This window comes from Hemibagrus wyckioides, linkage group LG22, assembly GCF_019097595.1.
Source record: "Hemibagrus wyckioides isolate EC202008001 linkage group LG22, SWU_Hwy_1.0, whole genome shotgun sequence".
Lineage (NCBI taxonomy): Eukaryota > Metazoa > Chordata > Actinopteri > Siluriformes > Bagridae > Hemibagrus > Hemibagrus wyckioides.
In genome coordinates this window covers 7,982,918-8,006,429 of record NC_080731.1, presented here as the reverse complement: position 1 = coordinate 8,006,429, position 23,512 = coordinate 7,982,918, and the positions used below count along the sequence as shown (strand labels likewise).

The 23,512-nt window shown below is 39.7% G+C and overlaps 2 protein-coding genes across 7 annotated transcripts in view; both read right to left on the bottom strand.

Annotated features, from left to right (window-relative positions):
• Positions 1 to 11,988, bottom strand: part of wdfy3 (WD repeat and FYVE domain containing 3) — a 95,125-nt gene extending 83,137 nt beyond the window's left edge. For 4 of the 5 annotated variants that reach the window (XM_058375125.1, XM_058375126.1, XM_058375127.1 and 1 more), the window contains exon 1: positions 5,332 to 5,483. In XM_058375125.1, the coding sequence (XP_058231108.1) occupies positions 5,332 to 5,360 (29 nt within the window). In that variant the 5' untranslated portion in view covers positions 5,361 to 5,483. Of the gene's footprint in view, positions 1 to 5,331; positions 5,484 to 11,743 lie in introns of those variants that run through there. The other variant, XM_058375128.1, reaches the window with a different exon arrangement.
• A 2,022-nt stretch (positions 11,989 to 14,010) lies between these two features.
• si:dkey-193c22.1 (uncharacterized protein LOC567837 homolog) lies at positions 14,011 to 19,912 on the bottom strand. 2 transcript variants are annotated; one of them, XM_058374696.1, is made up of 10 exons: positions 19,863 to 19,912; positions 19,727 to 19,782; positions 19,519 to 19,558; positions 18,666 to 18,961; positions 18,466 to 18,583; positions 18,161 to 18,373; positions 17,960 to 18,043; positions 16,261 to 16,402; positions 15,962 to 16,124; positions 14,011 to 14,467 (listed from the first exon to the last, which is right to left on the bottom strand). In XM_058374696.1, exons 4-10 carry the CDS (start codon positions 18,806 to 18,808, stop codon positions 14,233 to 14,235), a joined length of 1,098 nt encoding a protein of 365 aa, XP_058230679.1. In that variant the 5' UTR covers positions 18,809 to 18,961; positions 19,519 to 19,558; positions 19,727 to 19,782; positions 19,863 to 19,912; the 3' UTR covers positions 14,011 to 14,232. The 2 variants fall into 2 exon arrangements, with proteins under 2 accessions (XP_058230679.1, XP_058230681.1); XM_058374698.1 differs by having other exon boundaries at positions 19,727 to 19,863.
• Positions 19,913 to 23,512: the final 3,600 nt, after the last annotated feature.

The window sequence follows — 23,512 nt, the reverse complement described above, 5'->3', positions numbered from 1 at the left end:
AGAGAGAAGCAGAGGGAGAGAGAGGGAGAGGGGGTAGCAGAAAGAGAGAGAGAGAGAGAGAGAGAGAGGGGAGAGAGAGAGGGAGGAATGGAGAGAGAGAGAGAGACAGACACACATTGAGAGAGTAAGAGAGAGAGGCAGATAGAGAGGAGACAGAGGAAGGGAGGGAGAGAGAGAAGCAGAGGGAGAGAGAGGGAGAGGGGGGAGAGAGAGAGAAAGAGAGAGAGAGAGAGAGAGAGAGAGGGACAGAAAAAGAGAGAAAGAGAGAGAGAGACATATGGAGAGAGAGGGTTTACAGTAAAAAAAGGGGGGGGGTTCTTTATTACAATTTTTTTCAACATATATATGGAGATTCAAATGGAATATTTAATAATATATTTATATATTTGTATTTATTATTATTATTATTATTATTATTTATAATATTGTATTATTTACAACCCAACATTGTATAATAATATTAAATATTTTCAATATTATTATATATTTATATTTATTGGTCTAAGATCAAAACTAGTCATGCTTTCTGTATGGGCGGGATATTATACCCCTTATCACCTGTCAATCACAGCATCACTAGCATCAGTGTCCGTGACCTCATGTGTACAGAAGAGGGTGGAGTTCATGTTATGTTGCCTTTCTGACGCAGCAGTTAGCAAATATTTAAAAGTGTCTCACAGTAAGCATGTGTGAACCTTCGTCCAGTCGTCTCCAGTATGATGTTTGGGAGAGCTGATTGGTGGGAAAGAAGTGACCAGGACCAAATTAGGGAGAAAACTTGAGAGGGGGAGGGAAAAAAAAGAAGTATATCTAATTCTAACGTCTCTTAAAACAAGAATGAATTCGGTCCTGAAACTGAGGCAATGTCAAAAGCGCGTCACAAACTATTTTTGGGCAGAATGTACTATAAACACTCAAGAAGCCAAAGGCATGTAAGCCATTTCCTCAGTGAGCCATAATAATATACGCCAGACAGGAACATTTCTGAAATGTTTCATTTAGTCTGGGTTAAAATATGGAGCTGGACATCTCTGCCAAGTCCATTCAGTTTATTCAAGAGTTAAAAATTATTTCAAAAAACATATACAAATGCAAGCAATCTTTTAGTTTTTATATTAAAAATATTCCGCTGTCAGCAGCAGCTAATTTCCACACACACACACACACACACACACACACACGTGCACGCGCACACACACACAAACACACACACACTCCCCAAACAATGAGATCATTAATCCAGCCCTAAGGACTACACAAGCAGGGCTGTGTCTTGGGCGTTACAATAGAAACACCACGAGGGTTTCCATCATCTGCTAAGGCTGCTATGTGAATGTGGGTTAAACAGGGCATGTCCGCTTGCTGAGTCGGGTGGAACGTGGTGTAAAGCGGCTGAACCCTCTTCTGAAAACATCCGAAAGAGCTCGCTAAGAAATGCCAGAGGCATTGAGGACGGGAAGGAGCCCAGAGAAACTCGGAAAAAGCATTTTCTGAATTTTTTAAACGGTTTCAAGGTGCTTCTTTAGGGCCCTGAGGCAAGCATTTTAAGTGTCCTGGGTATCTGATGTTTTGTTCATAGCTTTCCAAGGCATAAGCAGGTTCCGTTCAACAAGTGGAAAGAGAGGTAGAAAATCTTTCCTATGAGAAAACATTTACATTTCTGGCATTTGGCAGATGCTCTTATCTAGAGCGACTTACATTTCATGCAAGTTTTATACAACTGAGCAATTGAGGGTTAAGGGTCCTTGCTCAAGAGCCCAGCAGTGACAGCTTGGTGGACCTGGGATGGGAAGTGTAAGGATTTGAGCGAGTTTGATGAAGGACCAAATTGTGATGGCTAGACGACCGGATCAGAGCATCTCCAAAACTGCAGCTCTTGTGGGGTGTTCCCGGTCTGCAGTGGTCAGTATCTATCAAAAGTGGTCCAAGGAAGGAAGGGTGGTGAACCGGCGACAGGGTCATGTGCGGCCAAGGCTCATTAATGCATGTCGGAGCGAAGCCTGGTCTGTGTGATCCGATCCAACAGACGTGCTACTGTTGCTCAAACTGCTGAAGACGTTAATGCTGGTTCTGATAGAAAGGTGTCAGAATACACAGTGCATAACGGGTCAGGACTGTTTTGGCACCAAAAGGAGGACCAACACAATATTTGGCAGGTGGTCATAATGTTATGCCTGGGTGGTGTAAGGTGTAACACTCTCGAAGCACTATACTCATTCCCAAATCTCATCATCATCGTCATCTAAACTACACAAATCAACTGAGCATGTGATCTGGCCGTCGTCATGAAATCTGTTCACTGGTTAATTAAATGAACCTGTATGAATGACAGACGCCTTGTTTTCATGCATCAGTGACAACCCAGGGCCGTGAATCCTGTGTTAAAACTGAGTGAAATACAGAACAATGCAGCACAAAATAGCGTTATATAATAACTCATATAACACAAGACCTTGCATGTAGACTCCAACAGACAGAATTAAAAACGGCAGCATTGAAAGATAAAAATGAAATAATACACCGTGGTAAAGATGCAAGATTCACCTGTTTGAGTGTACCGAGTTTTTCCCTGTGCTTTTCAGTATTGCGGGTGTCTTTCCAGGGAAGCGGTGGTGTTCTTGTAAAAAAAAAAAAAAAAAAACAGCCTCCAGACATTGATAAGACCTCACTCTACAACGCTCTGTAGGATTTGTTCAGCTCCACACAAAATAACGGTGCTGTCTGCTTTCTGCATGACATGGCTGTCTTCTCAAGTAGTTTAATTAAGTAAAAATCTTCAGAGGGCCTGCGAATCCTAGATATAGCCAAATCTGTCAGCGGAACTGTAGACAGTGCTGTCTTTCGGGAAAATACGACAATCCGAATCGCTGTGTGGGAATCAATGGAAAGTTTAGCACTTTGGAACAGCACAACATTTCCGTTTTGGCTTGTGCAGGCACGCAGCGATGCGGACGCCATTAATGACCATAAAATTCACGTCGATTACAAATCCATACAAGACGCCTTATTTTATACATCATTATAAAGTGGGTCTTTCAGCCTAAATGCTTAGGAACATGACACAGCTGTATGAGAGGTCTACTAGAGGTCACTAATTTCCAAAAGCAATGGTTCAAAAAGCTCAGGGACCATATCATGGTCGAAAACCTTATCTGTTTAGCAACTCCTATTTTTGTTAACATAATGAATAAAGCACATGGTGTTGATCCCGGGCAGAACAAAGTGAAAAGATGTAAGCTTTTCTATTATCTACAGCTTTACAAAAACATTCAAGGGGCAGCTGTTGTAAGATGATGTGTTTATCCACTATATGACCTTGTAGACACCTGACCATGACACTCGTATACGAGACTTCCCCAAACTGTTACCACAATAATGGAAGTACACAATTTCTTTGTATCTCTGTAGGCTGTAATATATTTTGTACAATTTCCTTCCCTGGAAATAAAGCGGCACAAACCTGATTCCAGATGTCATACAGATGTCATACAATGCACCAAGCATGCTTTATGATGACATGGTTCGCCAGGAAGTGTCCTAACACAGAGCCTTGACCTCAAACCCTACTGAACACCTTTTGGGATGAACTGGAACACTGGCTGATCTCCAGACCTTGTCATCCAACATCTCACTAATGCTCTTGTAGCTGAATGATCACAATTCCCCGTAGCCACACTCCTAAATCTAGTGGAGGTTATTATAACAGCAACACGGAACTAGATCTGGAACAGGATGTTCAACAAGAACATATGGGTGTGATGGTCAGGTGTCCACAAACGTTTGGTCATTGTGTACCAACAGCATAGTTTCTACAGATTAAACACTGACCGCTGTTTAAATGTCTTTATGATAAAATTGTTCGTATAATGTGACACTCTTTCAGACGAAAGTGCTGTTTTTGAGCAAATATTTTCAGTGAATAAATACTGTTAACTCTTTGCTTGTCTAATCTAATGAGATCGGACCACACTGACAAATATTAACACGTCATTTCATTGTAACGAACTCCATTTACCTTGAAAGAAAGCAGGAAAATTTAGCCTAATGATTAATAATGTGAGACTGTGGGAGAGGGGGCGGAGCTTCCAGAGGTATCTGTTGTGCAGCATTCGCCTTTCCTTTAAATGTGGGATCTGAGTTACGAATTGTGGGATAAACACCCCAATATACTTCTCTTCTGAGCTATTTTCCTAACCGGAGGTCTAACATTACGACTATCGCTTTAACATCAGGTGGAAAATTTGAGGCGGAAAACACAAACGGGTGTTTTTATATAATAATAATAATATAATAAAAAATTAAAATGGAAAAAATCAAGATGAATCACAGGCTGAAAATATTACTATACATTACACAGCAAAGTGCAGCCACCGACAAATAAAGCAATAAAGAAAGCAACTTTTTTACGATTGTTGCGTGTTAAATTTTTATTACATTTAGCGCCTGAATGTTGACTTCTAAACATTAGCTCCAGTAAAATGTCGTGAAGCTTTTCATGCTTTACTGCTATTCTCTAGAATTTGTTTGAAAGGTTTGAAAAAGGTTATGATGTAATCGCAGAAATCTCACATCATGTGTGACAAAATCAGAGAACCGAAACTCAACGTTTCCATCATTTCCAAATAAAAAAACAAGGAAGTTGAAACATAACCGGTTGCCTGATAATGCTATATTCATCAACGTCCATACAAACAGAAGACATATTTTGATTTATTCAAATAGCAGTGGTCACTAAATTGTCTTGGTTTGATTAAAACCATTATTCAACTTTAAGGAATTGAAAGTATTTGTTCAATTGAAGCAAAGCAACAATCTGTAAAAATAAACTACAAGCACTGAGACTCTCATGCAAAAATGATCCATCAACATATTTATCACCTCCATCATCCATCTCCACTCTGCTGACGGAATAAACATCCGAGATACATGCTCAGAAAATAAATATAGTGTGTTCTCCATGTACTCCGTGTCTAAACAGGAAACCTTACAATAAACCCCTTATCGAGTACAACGGTTTCCTATTTCACTAAACCATGTAAACATGGCTTATCACACTGACCCGTTCTCCCCAATTCTGTCCAACAATCCAACATCGTGGTATCTGAACATAACAAAGCACCGTCCTTATACTGCTGAGACTCGTCCAGCCCTAGCACAAATCACGGACAGAACAGAATTTTCTGTCTGTGGCTGAAAGAAAACGATGGTCACGGACACCAGCAGGCTGGAATGAAGCAGCTATTTCGAGACCACCGTGGCAGCGGATCAACCCGCACCGAAAAGGCGTGTAAACAAACCTGCTTGTCACCATGGAGAATGTGTTTTCCGTACCTACTGCTCTCCCGCTGCTCTGCCAGCATCCCTTGGTATCATCGATGGAAAGGCAATCCGAAAGGAACTGGGGGGGAGATAACGAGCCTTGTTTTTCCGTACAGCGAGTCGGCTCAGCTTTTATGAGGCGGTATGGGCGAGAAATCTGCGAGAGGAGAGTTTTATTGGCACTGCCAGGCGACTCGGGTGCCAGCCTGCAGGGACTGGCACAGCTGATGCCCCCCTGTCACCAGCTGTACCACGCGGGTGGATAATGGGAGGGGCGCTTCTTTCACACCAGGAGATACCATCTGGGTGCCATGGCGGGGGTGCGAAGAGACACAACATACAGCACACAGATTCGCCTTATTGTATCCTATCAACACAGCTTCCTCTATTTATTTTATTCTCAAAAGCAGTAAACAACCTGATTTCCACCTCAGTCCTGTACGGTTCTCAAATCTGAAGGATTCATTTTCTACAGCGTTGCTAGCTTATATTAACATGCTCCTCCTTACACGTTATCGTTTCTATAGCAACGGCTCACCGACAGGGATGTGAATGAGTGACGCTCTATGATCTAAAAAAAGCAACAAACAAAGGCAAATATGTTAACACTAAAGCAGCCTATAAGGAGATGTTCATGGAAGGAGTCTCCAGTGTCAGTGAACATTCAATAGGACGAATGTCCAGACAGAAAATGTTCCTGAACAGGAAATAAAGATTAAGGTTAAAGATGATAAGTTCATTATAACATTATATATAACTATAAAGATTATTTCTTCTTTATATATGATAGTAACAGGCCCAGTCATTCATGTACTGCTCACTGGGTGGAGTCAGCTCTGTTGTGGCTCCTCCCACCTGAGCAGATTCAAGCAGTGGAGATAACAGTGTGTTTGTTGTGTTAGGAGCGATGGCTGGTTATGCTATGGTTAACAATTCACCAAAATGTACACACACACACACACTCATGCTATTTTAGCCGAAAATAAATGAAAAAAAATCTGAATCACAGGATGACTTGATGAACCACAGCCATTTTCATCATAAAGCACTGTTAGAGATACCAAAAGTGAGAAACTTCCTACACACAGTTGGTGGGAAAAAAAAACCACAACAACCCTGACTGCCAACATTCATTAATAAAAACCGACTTTCAGGTGGATGGTAATATTTTCTAAGAAGATGATCACTGTCTGAGATCCATAAAGCAGGTTTACAACAGGTGCCATTATTTATGCATCCTCGTGGAGCAGGACACAGGTTTCAGGACACGGGTCGAAATAACTCAAACTCATCCTAGACAGCTCTTTAACCCTGACAGTGATGCAGGTTATAATATAACTCACACATACAGAGCAAAGTACTGAAATGTCAAAACACACCAGAAGTGTGACTAATGACAGCGACGACACAAAGGAGGAAGTGAATCTTCGGCCTGCTGTGGGTTTAACACATTTAGCATGGCCGCAAACCCCCGAAATACCGCCTACCTGGAAGCTGGGGGAGGCATTTTGAAGGAACAGATGAGGAAAAGTAGCCAGAATTCAATTACAAGGAAGACTGAGAGGAGACAACTACTAGGAATTAAAAGGAAGGCTTACATGAGAAACGAAAGCCAAAAGGTGACCAAAAAAGCCGCAGAGTCTTCTTTTACATTTTGAAAGCTTCATGAGAACACCTAAACATAACAACTGTCTAGAATAGTACATAAATACACCAATCAGGCATAACATTATGAGCAGGGTCTCCTCACCTGTTAGTGGGTGGGATATATTAGGCAGCAAGTGAACATTTTGTCCTCAAAGTTGATGTGTTAGTAGCAGGAAAAATGGGAAAGCGTAAAGATTTGAGCGAGATTGACACGGGCCAAATTGTGATGGCTAGACGACTGGATCAGAGCATCTCCAAAACTGCAGCTCTTGTGGGGTGTTCCCGGTCTGCAGTGGTCAGTATCTATCAAAAGTGGTCCAAAGAAGAAACAGTGGTGAACCGGCGACAGGGTCAAGGACGGCCAAGGCTCATTGAAGCACGTGGGGAGCAAAGGCTGGCCCGTGTGATCCGATCCAACAGACGAGCTACTGTTGCTCAAATTGCTAAAGAAGTTAATACTGGTTCTGATAGAAAGGTGTCAGAATACACAGAGGGCTGTTTTGGCAGCAAAAGAGGGACCAACACAATATTAAGCGGGTGGTCATAATGTTATGCCAGGTCGGTGTGTATTTCATTTCTCTTAAATTTATGACATCACACTAACGTACAACAATCACTTTTGTAATAGCATTTGCATCCATTTAAAGTTCTCTTTAAAACACGTTGGATCATGTCAATAAATTTTCTAACAAAAATCTTCACTACACTGTATGGCTTGTTCAACAGCAGCTCATGTTTAGTCTTGTTCATAAGCTGTTACTATCGCAACAACGACATGTTCAAGCATCAACACAAACCCATGATTTTACAGCTGGAATTACAGATAAAGAAAATAAACACGTGAGTTTCTAATAATCTACAATCTAATTCTCACTCATCAGAGTACAGAATCAACAAGACTACGGCTCAATGCAAAACTAACCCATTCAGCATCACCTACGCCCCATCATTTGTCTTTTTACAAATAAAATAAGATGACTATTTCAATAATGGTCGTGAGATGTGCAGAACTTCCTTAATTACGTCAATAAATATATGTATGTATGTATATATACATATATACACATATATATATATATATATATATATATATATATATATATATATATATATATATATATATATATATATATGAAATATATTAGTTTATTACATAATAGTAACAATAGTAATAACATAGTAATAATAGTGTATTAAATAAAAATAGAAATAGAAAATAGAAATAGCCTTTATTTGTCACATATATATTACAGCACAGTGAAATTCTTTCTTCGCATATCCCAGCCTTGGAGGGTTGGGTCAGAGCACAGGGTCAGCCATGATACAGTGCCCCTGGAGCAGAGAGGGTTAAGGGCCTTGCTCAAGGGCCCAACAGTAGCAACTTGGTGGTGCTGGGGCTTGAACCCCAGATCTTTCTGGTCAACAACCCAGAGCCTGAAACACTTGAGCCACTTGTGTGTGTGTGTGTGTGTGTGTGTATATAATATATATATATATATATATACACACAAAAACACAGTAACACATAAATCAACATCATTTCCTCAACAGTCTTGTTTCTTTTTCCCTATCTAGATGTTACTAAAACAAAACTATGCAGCTTGTCGTGTTACTGAGAAAACAAAGTGTAAACTTGTCTGACCTTGAGGACTTTCCCATAGAGGAAAACCTCCATTAGATAGAGGCAATAGCTGCATTCGGATAGTATTCCTTTATCAGAGTCTCAGACGCTCAGTGATAAACCTCTTGAATCCGAACAGCAGTAAAAATGTCCGGGACAGGAGAAATGACTTTAAACTGAATTCTCTAATACGTTTACTACAAACCCGGGCCCATGATCGGTTCCTTCGCTATCTAGTGTTAAATACTGAGAAGTGAATAACTAAATGAATAAATGATCAGCAGTTTGTATATAAACAATTCCACCAGTTACAGCGTTCATCTATCAGCATTTCACATGACATATTTCAGAACCTGGCAATGCTGAAACTTTATTATTTACAGAAGAATAAGACTAAAAGTTCAAATGAGAATGAGGGAATCTTAATCATTTTATTCTCTTTTCACTTGAAAAGGGTTGTCAAGGTGGTCAAGGTTTTACTGTCCAGACCAAATATACAGCTGAATGTCTCTTCTAAAACATTCATTTTGCGACTTGGGACAGTGACACCACTAAATACGTCAAGTAGCATCAGTCAAATGTCCTCTTTTCCAGAGCAAGGAGACATCTGAATAGAAAGACTTAATATTGGACGTATTCATAATAATGCCAGGTGTGAACAGCTGACCGCTCCTGATAGAAACACATGTTAATACCAGGTGTGAACAGAACCCACATGACTCAAACATCCAGACTAGAAAGTCGCTCGTCCTGTGGTCATTTTATGATACTGCTGTTTTATCACTGAGGAGATGGGTGCAAGAATTTATGGCAGGCATCACGGTGATGCATGAATCCGATCCGGATAGGGTTAGGGCCGATCAGGATGGAAATAAACTAACAGAAGAGCACCTGGAAAATGGGAAGTTACCGCAGTGAAATTTAACCCCATCCGAAAAGGACCTGAGGAGGGGGAATAAGTGTCGCTTTTCAATGATGAATTGTACACCAGCGCTAGATTTAACAATAAACATTGATGTCTCTCTCTGTATGTCTGTGCATGTATCTGTCTGTCTATACGTCTCTTTGTGCACGTATCTCTCTGTCTGTCACATGCTCTCTGTATGTCTATGCATGTATTTGTCTCTGTCTGTCTGTCTCTCTCTCTGTGTCTGTGCATGTATCGGTCTGTTTGTCTTTCACTCTGTATGTCTGTGCATGTATCTGTCTGTCTATCTCTGTCTTTGTACGTCTGTGCGTGTATCTGTCTATCTCTCTCTGCATGTCTGTGCATGTATCTGCCTGTCTGCCTCTCTCACTGGATGTCTGTGCATGTATCTGTCTGTCTGCCTCTCTCTCTCTCTTTATGTCTGTGTCTCTGTATGCCTATGTGTGTATCTCTCTCTCTTTTTCCACCTTTGTCTCCCTCTCCTGTGTGTCTGTCTCTCTCTGTGTATCTGTCTGCCTCTCTCTATGTCTGTGTGTATCTGTCAGTCTGTCTCTCGCTGTCTGTCTGTGTGTATCTGTCTGTCTCTGTATGTCTGTACATGTATCTGTCAATCTCTATGTACACCTGTGTATCTGTCAGTCTCTCTCTCTCTATGTCTGTGCATGTATCTGTCTCTCTCTCTGTATGTCTGTGCATGTATCTGTCTCTCTCTCTGTATGTCTGTGCATGTATCTGTCTCTCTCTCTGTATGTCTGTGCATGTATCTGTCTCTCTCTCTGTATGTCTGTGCATGTATCTGTCTCTCTCTCTGTATGTCTGTGCATGTATCTGTCTCTCTCTCTGTATGTCTGTGCATGTATCTGTCTATCTCTATGTATGTCTGTCTCTCTCTCTCTGTATGTTTGTGTGTATCTGTATGTCTGTGCATGAATCTGTCTCTGTGTATGTCTGTGTATCTGTCTGTCTCTCTCTGTATGTTTGTGCATGTATCTGTCTGTCTTTCTCTCTCTGTAGGCCTGTGCATGTATCTGTCCATCTCTCTCTCTCTTTATGACTATGCATGTATCTCTCTCTCTCTCTTTCCATCCCTCCCTCCCCCACCACTGCCTGCTTCTCTCTCACTCTCTCTCTCCAGGTCATGACCCGCTCTTACTGGTCGCGTGCCCAGTGTTATGATTCTGTACGGATTCGGTTCGATGGCTGCCTTCCAAAAACCTCCCTTATTGGTCAGCCGGTGCACGAGCTCGGGCGGCGGAAGAACGTATTATTTCATATCGGATGTAGTGCACTTAGGTAGGAAGAAGCTCGAGCCATTTGGGATTCGACCAATGACTTGCACATAGCTGAAGTTTTACGCGGTGGTGTGTGCAGCTGTATTTTGTTTCTCGCTCACTCTGAGAACACACACGCGCGCACACACACACACACACACACACACACACACACAAACAGCTGTTTAAGAAGGGGAGAATAGAGAAATATAACACAGTTCTAGTCTCTAAATCTGGATAACTCGGTATTCCAGTAAAGACAGAGGAGAAATATCAGATTAGGGCCCTTACTGTAAAGTGAAATGGCGAATATATTCATTTCTCCTCATACACACGTCCATAAAGCCAACATTTTAACAACTCGAAATGCATGACATTTATCTGAAAAGCTCTGAGCTGGCCAATATTTCGAGATAATCCATAAATATGTACAGGTAAGAAGGACACAGCGTTGACACAGCCAGCAGTATTAAAGGTAATGGCTACACAATTAGCACCATCAATCACATCAGCTCCAGCCACCTAACCTTAGTGCTTTTCTTTTCTAATCAAATAAACGCATTTATTCCTCAAGACAGCACTAGACACCGTATTTAGGAGCTGTTCGTTGGCGTGTTATATTATTTTCTGTGCAAAATAATGAGTGTAAGTGCTTAAATAGACGTTTAGTAGCAACACCCCGCTGTATATCTGCTCCCTCTGCGCACGAGAAGCTAACCTAGCCTTAGCATTGCATTAGCAGGCTAGCCAAACACTTCTAACAGATTCCCGTGGACAGGCGACGACAACAACAACAACCGATGATTTATAAACACGCCGCAAAAATAAACAAATTGAAAAATATCCTCCCGCGCATACACGCACTGCTTCAAGGGAAGGAGTGGAAGCTGCAGCAGTCGTTAGCACTCCGCTAGCGTTAACGTTACTCAGAGCGTTATCTATCAATGGACAACTTACCGCTTTACCGAAGGCTGAGGTCGGGGAAAACCGGGACTTTAACGGACTGGATCTCTCTTCAGTATATCAATGACAACCTCCTTTTCCGTTTTCCATCCATATCTGACGCATAATGAGCACAGCGCTTGGTTTAGTGCCTACTGTTTTGGAGTGAAATCAGCTAGTGGCCATATTTAATCCTCGCCATCCCAACAACACAGAGCTCCTCATCCCAGCTCCACCACTTAGACTCTCCGAGTCAGCGCTCAACCGCGTCCACACCGCCGCCTGTCTGCCGGCTAAAACACGAGCAACAGCGACATCTGCTGGCCAGACCGCTGGAACTGCACCACACGAACACAATAAAAAAGTGGGTTTATTTAGCATAAAATTAATTGAGTATTTTTCCTCAACATATTTTTGTGTAACTAGCTTAAAAGTATTTCAATAAGCATTTTTATTTATTTATTTATTTATTTATTTATTTATTTATTTATTTATTTATTTATTTATACTTTAAAACTGGTATTTTCTACCGTTTTTATTTTTCATTTAAAAAAAACAAAACAAACAACAACTTTAAAACCGTTTTTCCTCACCGCAACATATTTTGATGTAACTATTTTAAATAAACTCAGAAATATTCTAAGGTCCTTTTCACCATTTTGTTTATTTATATTAAATACTTTAAAACTGTTTTAAAACATATTTTTTGTGAAACTAGCTTAAATTAAAAGGTCATTTTTTCACCATTGTTATTTATTTATTTGTTTGTTTGTTTGTTTATCTGTTTATTTATTTATTTCTTTTATTTTTTCTTCACTGCAATATATTTTTGTGTAACTAATTCAAATAAACTCAAAAGTATATTTAGGTCATTTCCCACCGTTTTTATTAAAAAAACAAAAAAAGCAACAGCGACATATTTTTGTGTGACTAGTTTACACTCCAAAGTATTTTAAGGTCATATCCCACTGTTTTTATATATTTTTTTATTAATTTAAAAACATTTTGAAACATTTTAAATAGTTATTTTTATGTAACTTCAGATAAACTCAAATATTTTTTATTTCTTTCTGGTGTGCAGTCCTTTCTTGGCCAAATATTAATCATTATTTTCATATAACCCATCTACATTATCCCACATTTTACCCTAAATTTGAAAAGATTTTTTTTATGGAACTAGATTATCAAAAACCGAAGCCCTTTTATATTTTTAAACACATTCAAATTGTAGTAAAATATTCCAACATGACTGCACACCAGTGCACAAAGCAAGGTTCATAAAGACATGGATGAGCAAGTTTGGTGTGGAGGAACTTAACTGGCCTGCACAGCAACTGGCCTTAACTGAGTCCTGACCTCAACCTGATAGAACAGCTTTTTGGATGAATTAGAGTGGAGACTGTGAGCCAGACCTCCTCGTCCAATATCAGTGCCTGACCTCACAAATGCACTTCTAGAGGAATGGTCGAAAATTCCCATAAACACACTCCTAAACCTTGTGGAAAGCCTTCCCAAAAGAGTTGAAGCTGTTATAGCTGCAAAGGGCAGGACAACTCCATATTACATTCATGTGCATGTAAAAGCAGATGTCCCAGTTTTGACCTGGCTCACAGTCTTCACTCTATTTCATCCCAAAGGTGGTCTATCAGGTTGAGGTCAGGACTCTGTGCAGGACAGTCAAGTTCCTCCACACCAAACTCACTCATCCATGTCTTTATGGACCTTGTTTTGTGTACTGGTGTGCAGTCATGTTGGAACAGGAAGGGGTCATCCCCAAACTGTTCCCACAAAGTTGGGAGCATGAAATTGTCCAAAATGTCTTGGTATGCTGAAGTATTAAGAGTTCATTTCACTGGAACTAAGGGGCCGAGCCCAACCCCTGAATTCAATGATTTGGAGGGGTGTCCCAAAACTTTTGGCAGTATAGTGTATGTATATTTAGGTTTTATGCAACAAGTTTACAAGCATACAGTAATAACAATATTGTCAAGAAATAAAATTACTCCCCAGTTACCCTTTAAAGTACTGTAGCATAAACTTAATATTACTGTATTATTGATTGCTCTCAATATGCGTGTGTGTTTGTGCTGTGTTCCCATGTTATCATTAAACTAAAACAATGAACCAAATTTCTTCCTGAATATCTGAATTTCTCGTTCAGATCTGTGAACATGGTTCACGGTTGTGCTTCAACAAAGAATTACTGAATCATTGCAACTCTTTCTCATCCTTAAAGCCACACAAATGACTCGAATGACTGCACAATCACAGAGTTTCTACAACATTTTGGTTTAATAATGTCCACTGAGAGCAAAATACATTTCATCAGATAAGAAACTAATATATTTTTGTCCAATATTCCATCCAGATTAAAACATTCCTGATATACATTAGAACAAATTCTATGTATTATTATGATATATATTATAATTCTTAATCTGTATGAAATTCCTTGGGTTTATTCCATAGAGCAAAAGGAGCATGGTGATATAAAAAGCCATAAATTACGATGTGGTAATAAATTTGCGGTATTCCTGTTTGACACAGCCAAACACTGTGTGATGAAAGCGTCTGTCTGGTGCCATGAGATCTGTGACCACCTCAGTGTGATTGATATTGGGCAGGAGGTACAGGGTGGCAGTGACCGAGAGCGAAGTGAGGAGCTCACACAGTCGCACCGACGACTCCACTGGAACGATGACGTCATCAGTGCCGTGGATTAACCCTACTGGAGGAACTCTGTAAGAAAACCGTCACACACAGAGCTGATTAGAGCCTAAAAATGATGATTCTTATCAGCTGAAATGAAGTTTAGATTAGATTTAGCAGAGTGTTGAGTTGGTCACTCGTTTTCATTCCAGATGTTTTCATGTGTTCAGAGCCCATGGTGTAAGTGCAAGAAGGCAACATGACACCAGAGTGGGAAAGAAGAAAAAACATCCATTCATCCATCCATCCATCCATCCATCCATCCATTTATCTGTCCATCCATTCATCCATCCATTTATCCATCCATCCATTCATTTATACACCCACCCATCCATCCATCCACCCATCCATTTATCCATCCATCCATCCTTCCATTTACCCATCCATTTATCCAATCCATCCATCCTTCCATTTATCCATCCATCCATCCATTCATTTATCCACCCACCCACCCATCCATCCATCCTTCCATGTATCCATCCATCCATCTATCCATTCATCCTTCCATTTATACATCCATCCATTCATTTATCCACCCACCCACCTATCCATCCATCCATCCATCCATCCATCAATTTATCCATCCATCCTTCAATTTATCCATCCATCCATTCATTTATCCACCCACCCACCCATCCATCCATCCATCCATTCATCCTTCCATTTATCCAATCCATCCATCCTTCCATTTATCCATCCATCCATTCATTTATCCACCCACCCACCCACCCACCCATGTATCCATCCATCCATCTATCCATTCATCCTTCCATCCATCCTTCCATTTATACATCCATCCATTCATTTATCCACCCACCCACCTATCCATCCATCCATCCATCAATTTATCCATCCATCCTTCAATTTACCTATCCATCCATTCATCCATCCTTCCACTTATCCATCCATCCATCCATCCATCCATCCATCCATTTATCCCTCCCTCCCTCCCTCCCTTCATTTTCTGTAGCACAAATCCTATACATGATCATGGGGAGCCTGCAGTCTATCCCAGACACACACACACACACACACACAGGAACAGGAACAGGAACAGAACCACCAATTCTACGGCAAACATGATTGCCACCAAGTCATGCACATTGTATAAAATAGAAAACATAATATAAAGAATAAATATCATAAGATTCATCCTAAAAACCAGTCATGTCTGCGTGTATATAAACATCTCCAAGCCCCCCGAAAAATCCAACATATATATCCGACATGCTTCCTTTGAATTGTGATATCTCTGATATTCAGCCATCATCACTGATCCTGGGTATGATGGATATCAGTGTCATCTCTACCAATAACGAGTAACTAAGCAGTAAAATCACCATCCAGTCACATTAGATTCTTATCCTGATTCTTGTAAGCAAAAAAAAAAATTTCCATATACGGATATGAAAAGTCTACACACCCGCTGTTAAAGCTGGAAATTTCTATGAGATGAAACCGAGATAAAAGATCAAACATCAGATCCAGCTTTAATATGACAGAATTCAAGTGAAAAACAAATACCTTTTTAACTGATCCTTGTTTAGCTTCCTGATATGAGCTGTAGGTGAGTAGTGCTCAAAGTTCTGGATACCGTCCATGGCTCTGTGCATAGCGGAGATGTATTCAACAGCTCGCGTCTTCTCGTGTTCATAATGCTCCATTATATCGTACACGCCACTCAAACCTGCAGCGGAGGATAAACACAGGACGAGCGTTGAAGTTTTGTGTGATGAAGCAGCAGGTAAGGAGTGATATTCTGTATTATGGACAGTTCTGATATAACATTCAGTTACTAAATCATGTCTTAAGCGAATGTTTACCTATGATGCCTTTAATCGAGTTCACCATTTCTTTCTGAGTGAGCGGCTCGATGAACAGCGACCCCACACCTTCCAGCAGAAACAGCGTGGTCAGTGCACACAGATGAGCTCCAGCTGAGTGGCCTATTAACACTATGTTATCCTACACAGCATAACAAAATACAACACAGTTACGAGTACATTTGCAAAGCGAGATTGCAGTCTTTGCATTGCAGCAGCTTTTTCTTTCACCTTTTAACCCAGTGTTATCAATTTTACCATGTTATCTCTACCAATCCTCATATCAGGATGTTGTTCTTTTCTCCCTACACATACTTCCTGTTCAAAGACATTTCAGTGACACACCTAACCCTGACAGTTACTGGTTACTGAAAGTATTTTATTTAAACCTGGTTGTTGTTCTTCTTCTTTCAGCTGCTCCCTGTTCAGGGTCACCACAGAGGATCATTTGATCCACATAGTTTGATTTGGCACAGGGTTTTAGGACCAGGTGCCCCTCCTGACGCAACCCTCCCATTGTATCTGGGCTTGGGACCAGCTCTGGGAGTTAACTCTTCAGTAGAAAGCTTTTATTTACATATAAATGCAATTTTAAATGCAAGATAATTTTATATTCATTTAAAATGTTGCTCAATACCTTTTGAACAAAATTCTCAAGATTAAAACCCTTAAAACAGGTATAAAAACGGCTGTATTTTATGTGTGAACAGAATAATCAGATATATTTTAACACATTTATAATGCTATTTTAATGAGGTAACCTTCAGTTTCAATTATTTATAAAGTATAAAGTTTGGGTTAGAGTTAAGGGATGAAATAAAAACAGTTCCTAGTAGTGGACTTCTGTCCACACACACACACACACACGCGCACACACTACCTGGCCAAATTTCAATTTCATCCATTTATCCATCCATCCTTCTATTTATCCATCCATTTATCCATACATCCATTTATTTATCCATCTATCCATCCGAAGGCGAGTTTACAAATTATATGATTTTTTTTTTTAGTCAGTGAAAGCTGTTTCAAACGAGACAATCCACGATACCCACATTGCCTTTGGCATGTGTTCAAAAGCTAGGTGATTTTTTTTTGGGCGTTTTTTTGTTGACAGATTGGCGACGTGGATGGTCTGTTCTATCTTTAGCCCAAGCTTGGTGGCTCGACTTCCTGTGAGGACCCTTGTCATGGAATGCTGGGCTTGGGTCAGTTCTATGTAAGCAGCCATACAGTTTACATACACTTCGTATAGGTCATGTTTTTGGGTGGCTGGAACGGATTATCTGCATTTACATTATTTCCTATGGGAAAATTCCTTTCACAATACAAATTTTCGCCTTAAGAACTCGCCTCCAGAAAAATTAAATTCGTATGCCGAGGTTCCACTGTATATGGCGTGGTTTGTGTTCACTTGTCCTCTTTATCCCATGCTGAAACATTTCTATGCTAATGGGAGTGGCCTCTTCATGATGACTCCACCCCCCATGCACAGAGTATGAGGACTCACCGAATTACTGATGTAAATCATATACTATGGACTTCACCAGTAGAACAAATATGGGAGATTTTGGATCTGTGCTTTCCACTACCACAGAGTAATGTCTTTCTGATGACTACTAAAATAGATTATGCAGGTTTTTCCCTATAATTGGTCAGCTGTCTCTATCTTATAATATTAAACGCCCACACTACTTACTTTGTCGAGATGGAAGGAATGTCCATTCTCTCTCACCCACATCAGACTGTCGCTTATGTCCTGGACCATATTTAAAACATTCCCCTTAAAGGCAACACATTAGGTTAAAGATCTTTCAGTGTTTGAGCTAGATTATTCAAAGACTGGAAAGTTGCAGGTCTATGCACTTTACATCATTAAAATAACTGAAAAAACATCTACCCTTGGATATGTGGAATAATCTGGGCAAATCACTGAAGCATTAAGCTCTTTAGCCAATTGTAGAGCAAGCAGACAGTACATGGATCTCTCTCCTGAGCCCCAGGCTCCTCCATAGACAAACACTACTACTGGGATGAGCTCTGTGTCTGATTGCTCCAGTCTTGGAGAATGATACAAGTCTAATTTGTTGCCTCTGTGACCAAAGGGAATGCCCTAAAAAGAGAAAAGTTCGAGACAAAAAGAACACACTGTCACGTGTATCAGTCATGTATCACATGTAAAAATCATCCACTGAGCATACTCACTTTCACACATTGCTTATTATTGCTTTTCTTGTACCAGAGTTTCCACTGAAAATACAACCTGCTGTACCTCAGATACTTCATCATTTCCAGCAGCGCCTTCGTCACACCGTATATTCTCCTAAGCGGAGTATTAAGATTGATATTAAATTCTGTTGCGCATAGATCAAAATCATGAAACGAGCTTTATAAAGTCAACTTACCTGGGTCTGAGAGCCTCTATATACTTCTTGTAGCCGGGTTTATCAGGCCATCCACGCAACCACTGGGCAGTAAGTGAGAGGCTGTATGGAACAGCTACAAATATTGCAGCCGCTACAACAGGAAGTTTCATAATGTAGTTCATCCTGATCCCTCAAGCGGTTAAGGCTCTGGGTGGTTGATCGGAGGATCTGGGTTCAAGCTCCACTGTGGGGCAATTGAGCAAGGCCCTTAACACTCTCTGCTCCAGGGGCGCTGTATCATAGCTGCCCCTGCGCTCTGACCCCAACTTCCTCAGCTGGTATATGTGAAGAAAAGAATTCCACTGTGCTGTAATGTATGTGTGGCGATACATAATTCTTCTTCTTAATTATGATGTTGTCGGTGATGAATCATTTACTTAACATTTATAGAAAGTGTCACCAGTGTCAGCACAACATTTCCGTCATGTGATTTCTGCTTTCTGGGTAACATCTTTCTGTCCGTGTGTGTGTGTGTGTGTATTACTAAATTACAAAGAAAGAAAGAGAATGAGAAAGAAAAGAGAAGCTGGTGATTTAACAACTGTGTATGAATGTTTCACCATACGTGATAACAGGAAGTAACTTGTTTTGCAGATATCATGGGTAAAGTATAAGGTGTAGTTCAAACGTTATTAATAATGGATAAGGTTGGCTGTGGTATAAGAAGAATAAAACACTTGCGGTTGTCACCGTCAGGATGTCACCCTGTCACTGATTAGTTTCCTATTGCATCTCACCCTTACTGTGTTTCATTCCCTACACATATCATCATTCCTATTTGTCAGTATTATGTAGAGTTTACATTTCCACACAAGCATTGAGGGTCACTTACATGTTTTACACGCAAAATGGTGGCTGTAGCTGCAAAATCCCTGTATAAAAAAATACATATAATAATAATAATAATAAAGATTAATCTCTATCAGAGATACCGTGCAAATACAGCTTCTGAGTAGTGTTATTAGTTATTATAGTAGTGTTTAGTGTTATTGCACATGGAAATAAATCGCATGGAAATATTAGTAAAACTCCCCACTTACCACGTCGTACTATCAGACTAAAGGAGAAAAGAAGGACATTTCAGGGATTCCTTCAGCTGTGGATTAGAAATAATATTCTGTTAATGTTTTACTAGAGAGATGAGAAAACATCGCAGAGGGACATTTTGACACTTACCCGAGCTACACCATACAGTATAGCCGCACGGTGACGTAAGCCGCGTTCCTTCACCCTATTGGTTGCTTTCATTTAAAGGCGGAGCAAACACGATATAAGACACTTCAAAATACGTGTACTACCGTACTAGACAGCAGGGCATGTCCACCAGTGCTGGCGGTATACTGCATACTTTAGTATGCTAGTATTTACACATGGTATTCTATGTAATAGAATGAAGTAGAATTGTCAGTTTATTTGGTGTACAGCGCTTTTAACAGTGGACGTTGTCTCAAAGCAGCTTTACAGAAGTATAGCAAACAATTATAAAGTTTAAAGTTAATCCCCATTTTATCCTTATGTTATCCCTAATGAGCAAGCCTGAGGCGATGATGGTGAAGAAAAACTCCCTGAGATGATATGAGGAAGAAACCTTGAGAGGAACCAGGCTCAGAAAGGGAACCTCATCCTCTACTGAGTGACTCTGGACAGTAAATAATGTGAATGTCCTTTCTACAACAACATGCAAGAGCTCTTGAGGAACTGATAGGTCGGTGTGGTTTCTGAGTTCATTATTAACTTAACACTAATTCCGTGACGGTATGATTGTCTTCAGGTGGTTCTGTCCACAGCAGTCCTCTGGGCCACAGGCTGTCCACACAGATCCATCCACAGCAGCAGTGATGGGACTCCAACCAGGAGTAGAGCAGGTCTGGATGGATCAAGCAGGTCCAGAAAGAAGAAGTGGTCATACTGGGAACTCAGAACACTGGTAGCTTGGGAGTAGGACATATAGGTTGACATAGAAAGAGAGAGAGAGAGAGAGAGAGAGAGAGATATTAGGTATGCTTAAATGTAAAAAGGTAGAAGAACTCCTGCACAGAGCCCTTACCTCAACCCCACTGAACACCTTTGGGATGAACTGGAATGCAGTTTCAGTTCTACACCCGAGGGTACCTCACCTAATTATCAGTACCTGATCTCACTAATGCTCTTGTGGCTGAGTGAATACAAATCCCCACAGACACGCTCCAAAATCTAGTGGAAAGTCTTCTTAGAAGAGTGGAGTTTATTACAACTGAAAACGTAGAATAAAATTGGAATAGGAATTTGGGTGTGATGGTCAAGTGTCCACATACATTTGGCCATATAATGTATAAAAAAAAAGTCAAGACCAGTGTTTCTTCCTGTCAGAAAGGGTGTAAATTTGATCAAGTTCCATAATACAGACATCACTGAAATTCATGTGAAATATTTCATGTCTGGTTAAGTAATAGGAAGAAAAGTACAAATTTTTATATTACAAAAATACAACTAGGCTAATTCAGGTATCCACGTATATCATGAGATTCATGAAATTAATAAAATCAGTGAAAACTGATTGGAAATTTACTAGAACACTTCAAATCATACACAGTACGACACGTAGGGAAATGTTTGTAGGAAAATGTAAAACTAGAATATAAAATATAAGACAATTTATTTCAACAAAATGTAAGATTAGAATATAAAATATAAGAAATAATGTAAATAAAAATGTAAAACTAGAATATAAAATACAAGAAATAATTTAAATACAAATGTAGAAAATAAAATATGAAATATAAGAAATAAGTTTAATAAAAATGTAAAACTATAACAAGACAATAAATAATTTAAATAAAAATGTAAAACTATAATATAAAATACGAGAAATACAATTTAAATAAAAATTTAAAATTTTTATTAAAAATAAAAATGTAAAGCTAGAATATAAAATATGAGAAATACACTAGAAGAAAAGAAGAATCTAAAATAAAAAGAATATCAGAATATAATACAGAATATAATAAAAAATAGATTTAATTAATTAATAAATAAATTATTAAATTAATTAATAAATAAATCATTATACAATATGTAAAAAATAAACAAAATAGAAAATAGAATAAAAATAAACAACAATAGAGTAGATAAGAATGGAATGAACAGAATAATCAAAGTTAGTGTCATGTGCAGTGGACAGAAACACTTTAATCAAGTTGCATGTGGTATTTTAATGAAATACAAAAATAAATATTTCCTTAAATTTATATTAAATAAATTTATACACACTGAAACAGTTGAAATCCCTTTGCTGGTTTGCTATTTAAAAAAACAAACAGTCATGTACTTTAAATCAGTCACAAAAATAAAAAGGAAAAACATTTGCCCAGATTTTAGAATTTTATTATTATTTATTTATTACATTCTTTTTTATTTCCTCAGTATTTCGAGGTATCTTGTATATCTGCAGTGTTGCGCGGTTTGTGCTACAGCTTAATCTAATTATTACTACAAATTTAGACTTCATATTAAACAAAAGCAGCCCTCTAGTGCACTTTACTGGGAAGTGATGTAGTGATTTAGGACTTGGGATGTGGGAAGTGATGTAATGATTTGTGATGAGGTCCTCTAGTGCACTTTTTTGGGGAGCGATGTGAATTAGGATGCAGTCTTCTTGAAGTGCACTTTTGTGGGAAGTGATGTAGTGATTTGGGATGCAGACCTGTAGTGCACTTTTGTGGGAAGTGATGTAGTGATTTGGGACAAAGCCCTGTAGTGCACTTTTTGTGGGAAGTGATGTAGTGATTTGGGACGCAGCCCTGAGTTGCACTTTTGTTGGGACGCAGCCCTGTAGTGAACTTTTTGTGGGAAGTGATGTAGTGATTTGGAATCAGGTCCCGTAGCACACTTTTTTTGGGACATGATGAAGTGATTTTTGATGAAGTCCTCTAGCACACTTTTTGGGAAGTGATGTGAATTAGGATGCAGTCTTGAAGTGCACTTTTTGTGGAAAGTGATGTAGTGATTTGGGATCAGGTCCTGTAGCACACTTTTGTGGGAAGTGATGTAGTGATCTGGGATGCAGCCCTGTAGTGCACTTTTGTTACAAGTGATGAAGTGATTTGGGATGAGTTCCTGTAGTGCACTTTTGTGGGAAGTGATGTAGTGATTTGGGATGCAGCACTGTAGTGCACATTTTGTGGGAAGTGATGTAGTGATTTGGGATGCAGCACTGTAGTGCACATTTTGTGGGAAGTGATGTAGTGATTTGGGATGCAGTCTTGTAGTGCACTTTTGTGGGAAGTGATGTAGTGATTTGGGACGCAGCCCTGTAGTGCACTTTTGTGGGAAGTGATGTAGTGATTTGGGACAAAGCCCTGTAGTGCACTTTTGTTACAAGTGATGAAGTGATTTGGGACGCAGACCTGTAGTGCACTTTTGTGGGAAGTGAAGTAGTGATTTGGGACACAGTCTTGTAGTGCACTTTTGTGGGAAGTGAAGTAGTGATTTGGGACACAGTCTTGTAGTGCACTTTTGTGGGAAGTGAAGTAGTGATTTGGGACACAGTCTTGTAGTGCACTTTTGTGGGAAGAAATGTTGTGACTTGGGATGCAGACCTGTAGTGCACTTTTGTGGGAAGTGATGTAGTGATTTGGGACAAAGCCCTGTAGTGCACTTTTGTGGGAAGTGATGTAGTGATTTGGGACGCAGCCCTGTAGTGCACTTTTGTGGGAAGTGATGTAGTGATTTGGGACACAGTCTTGTAGTGCACTTTTGTGGGAAGAAATGTTGTGACTTGGGATGCAGACCTGTAGTGCACTTTTGTGGGAAGTGATGTAGTGATTTGGGACAAAGCCCTGTAGTGC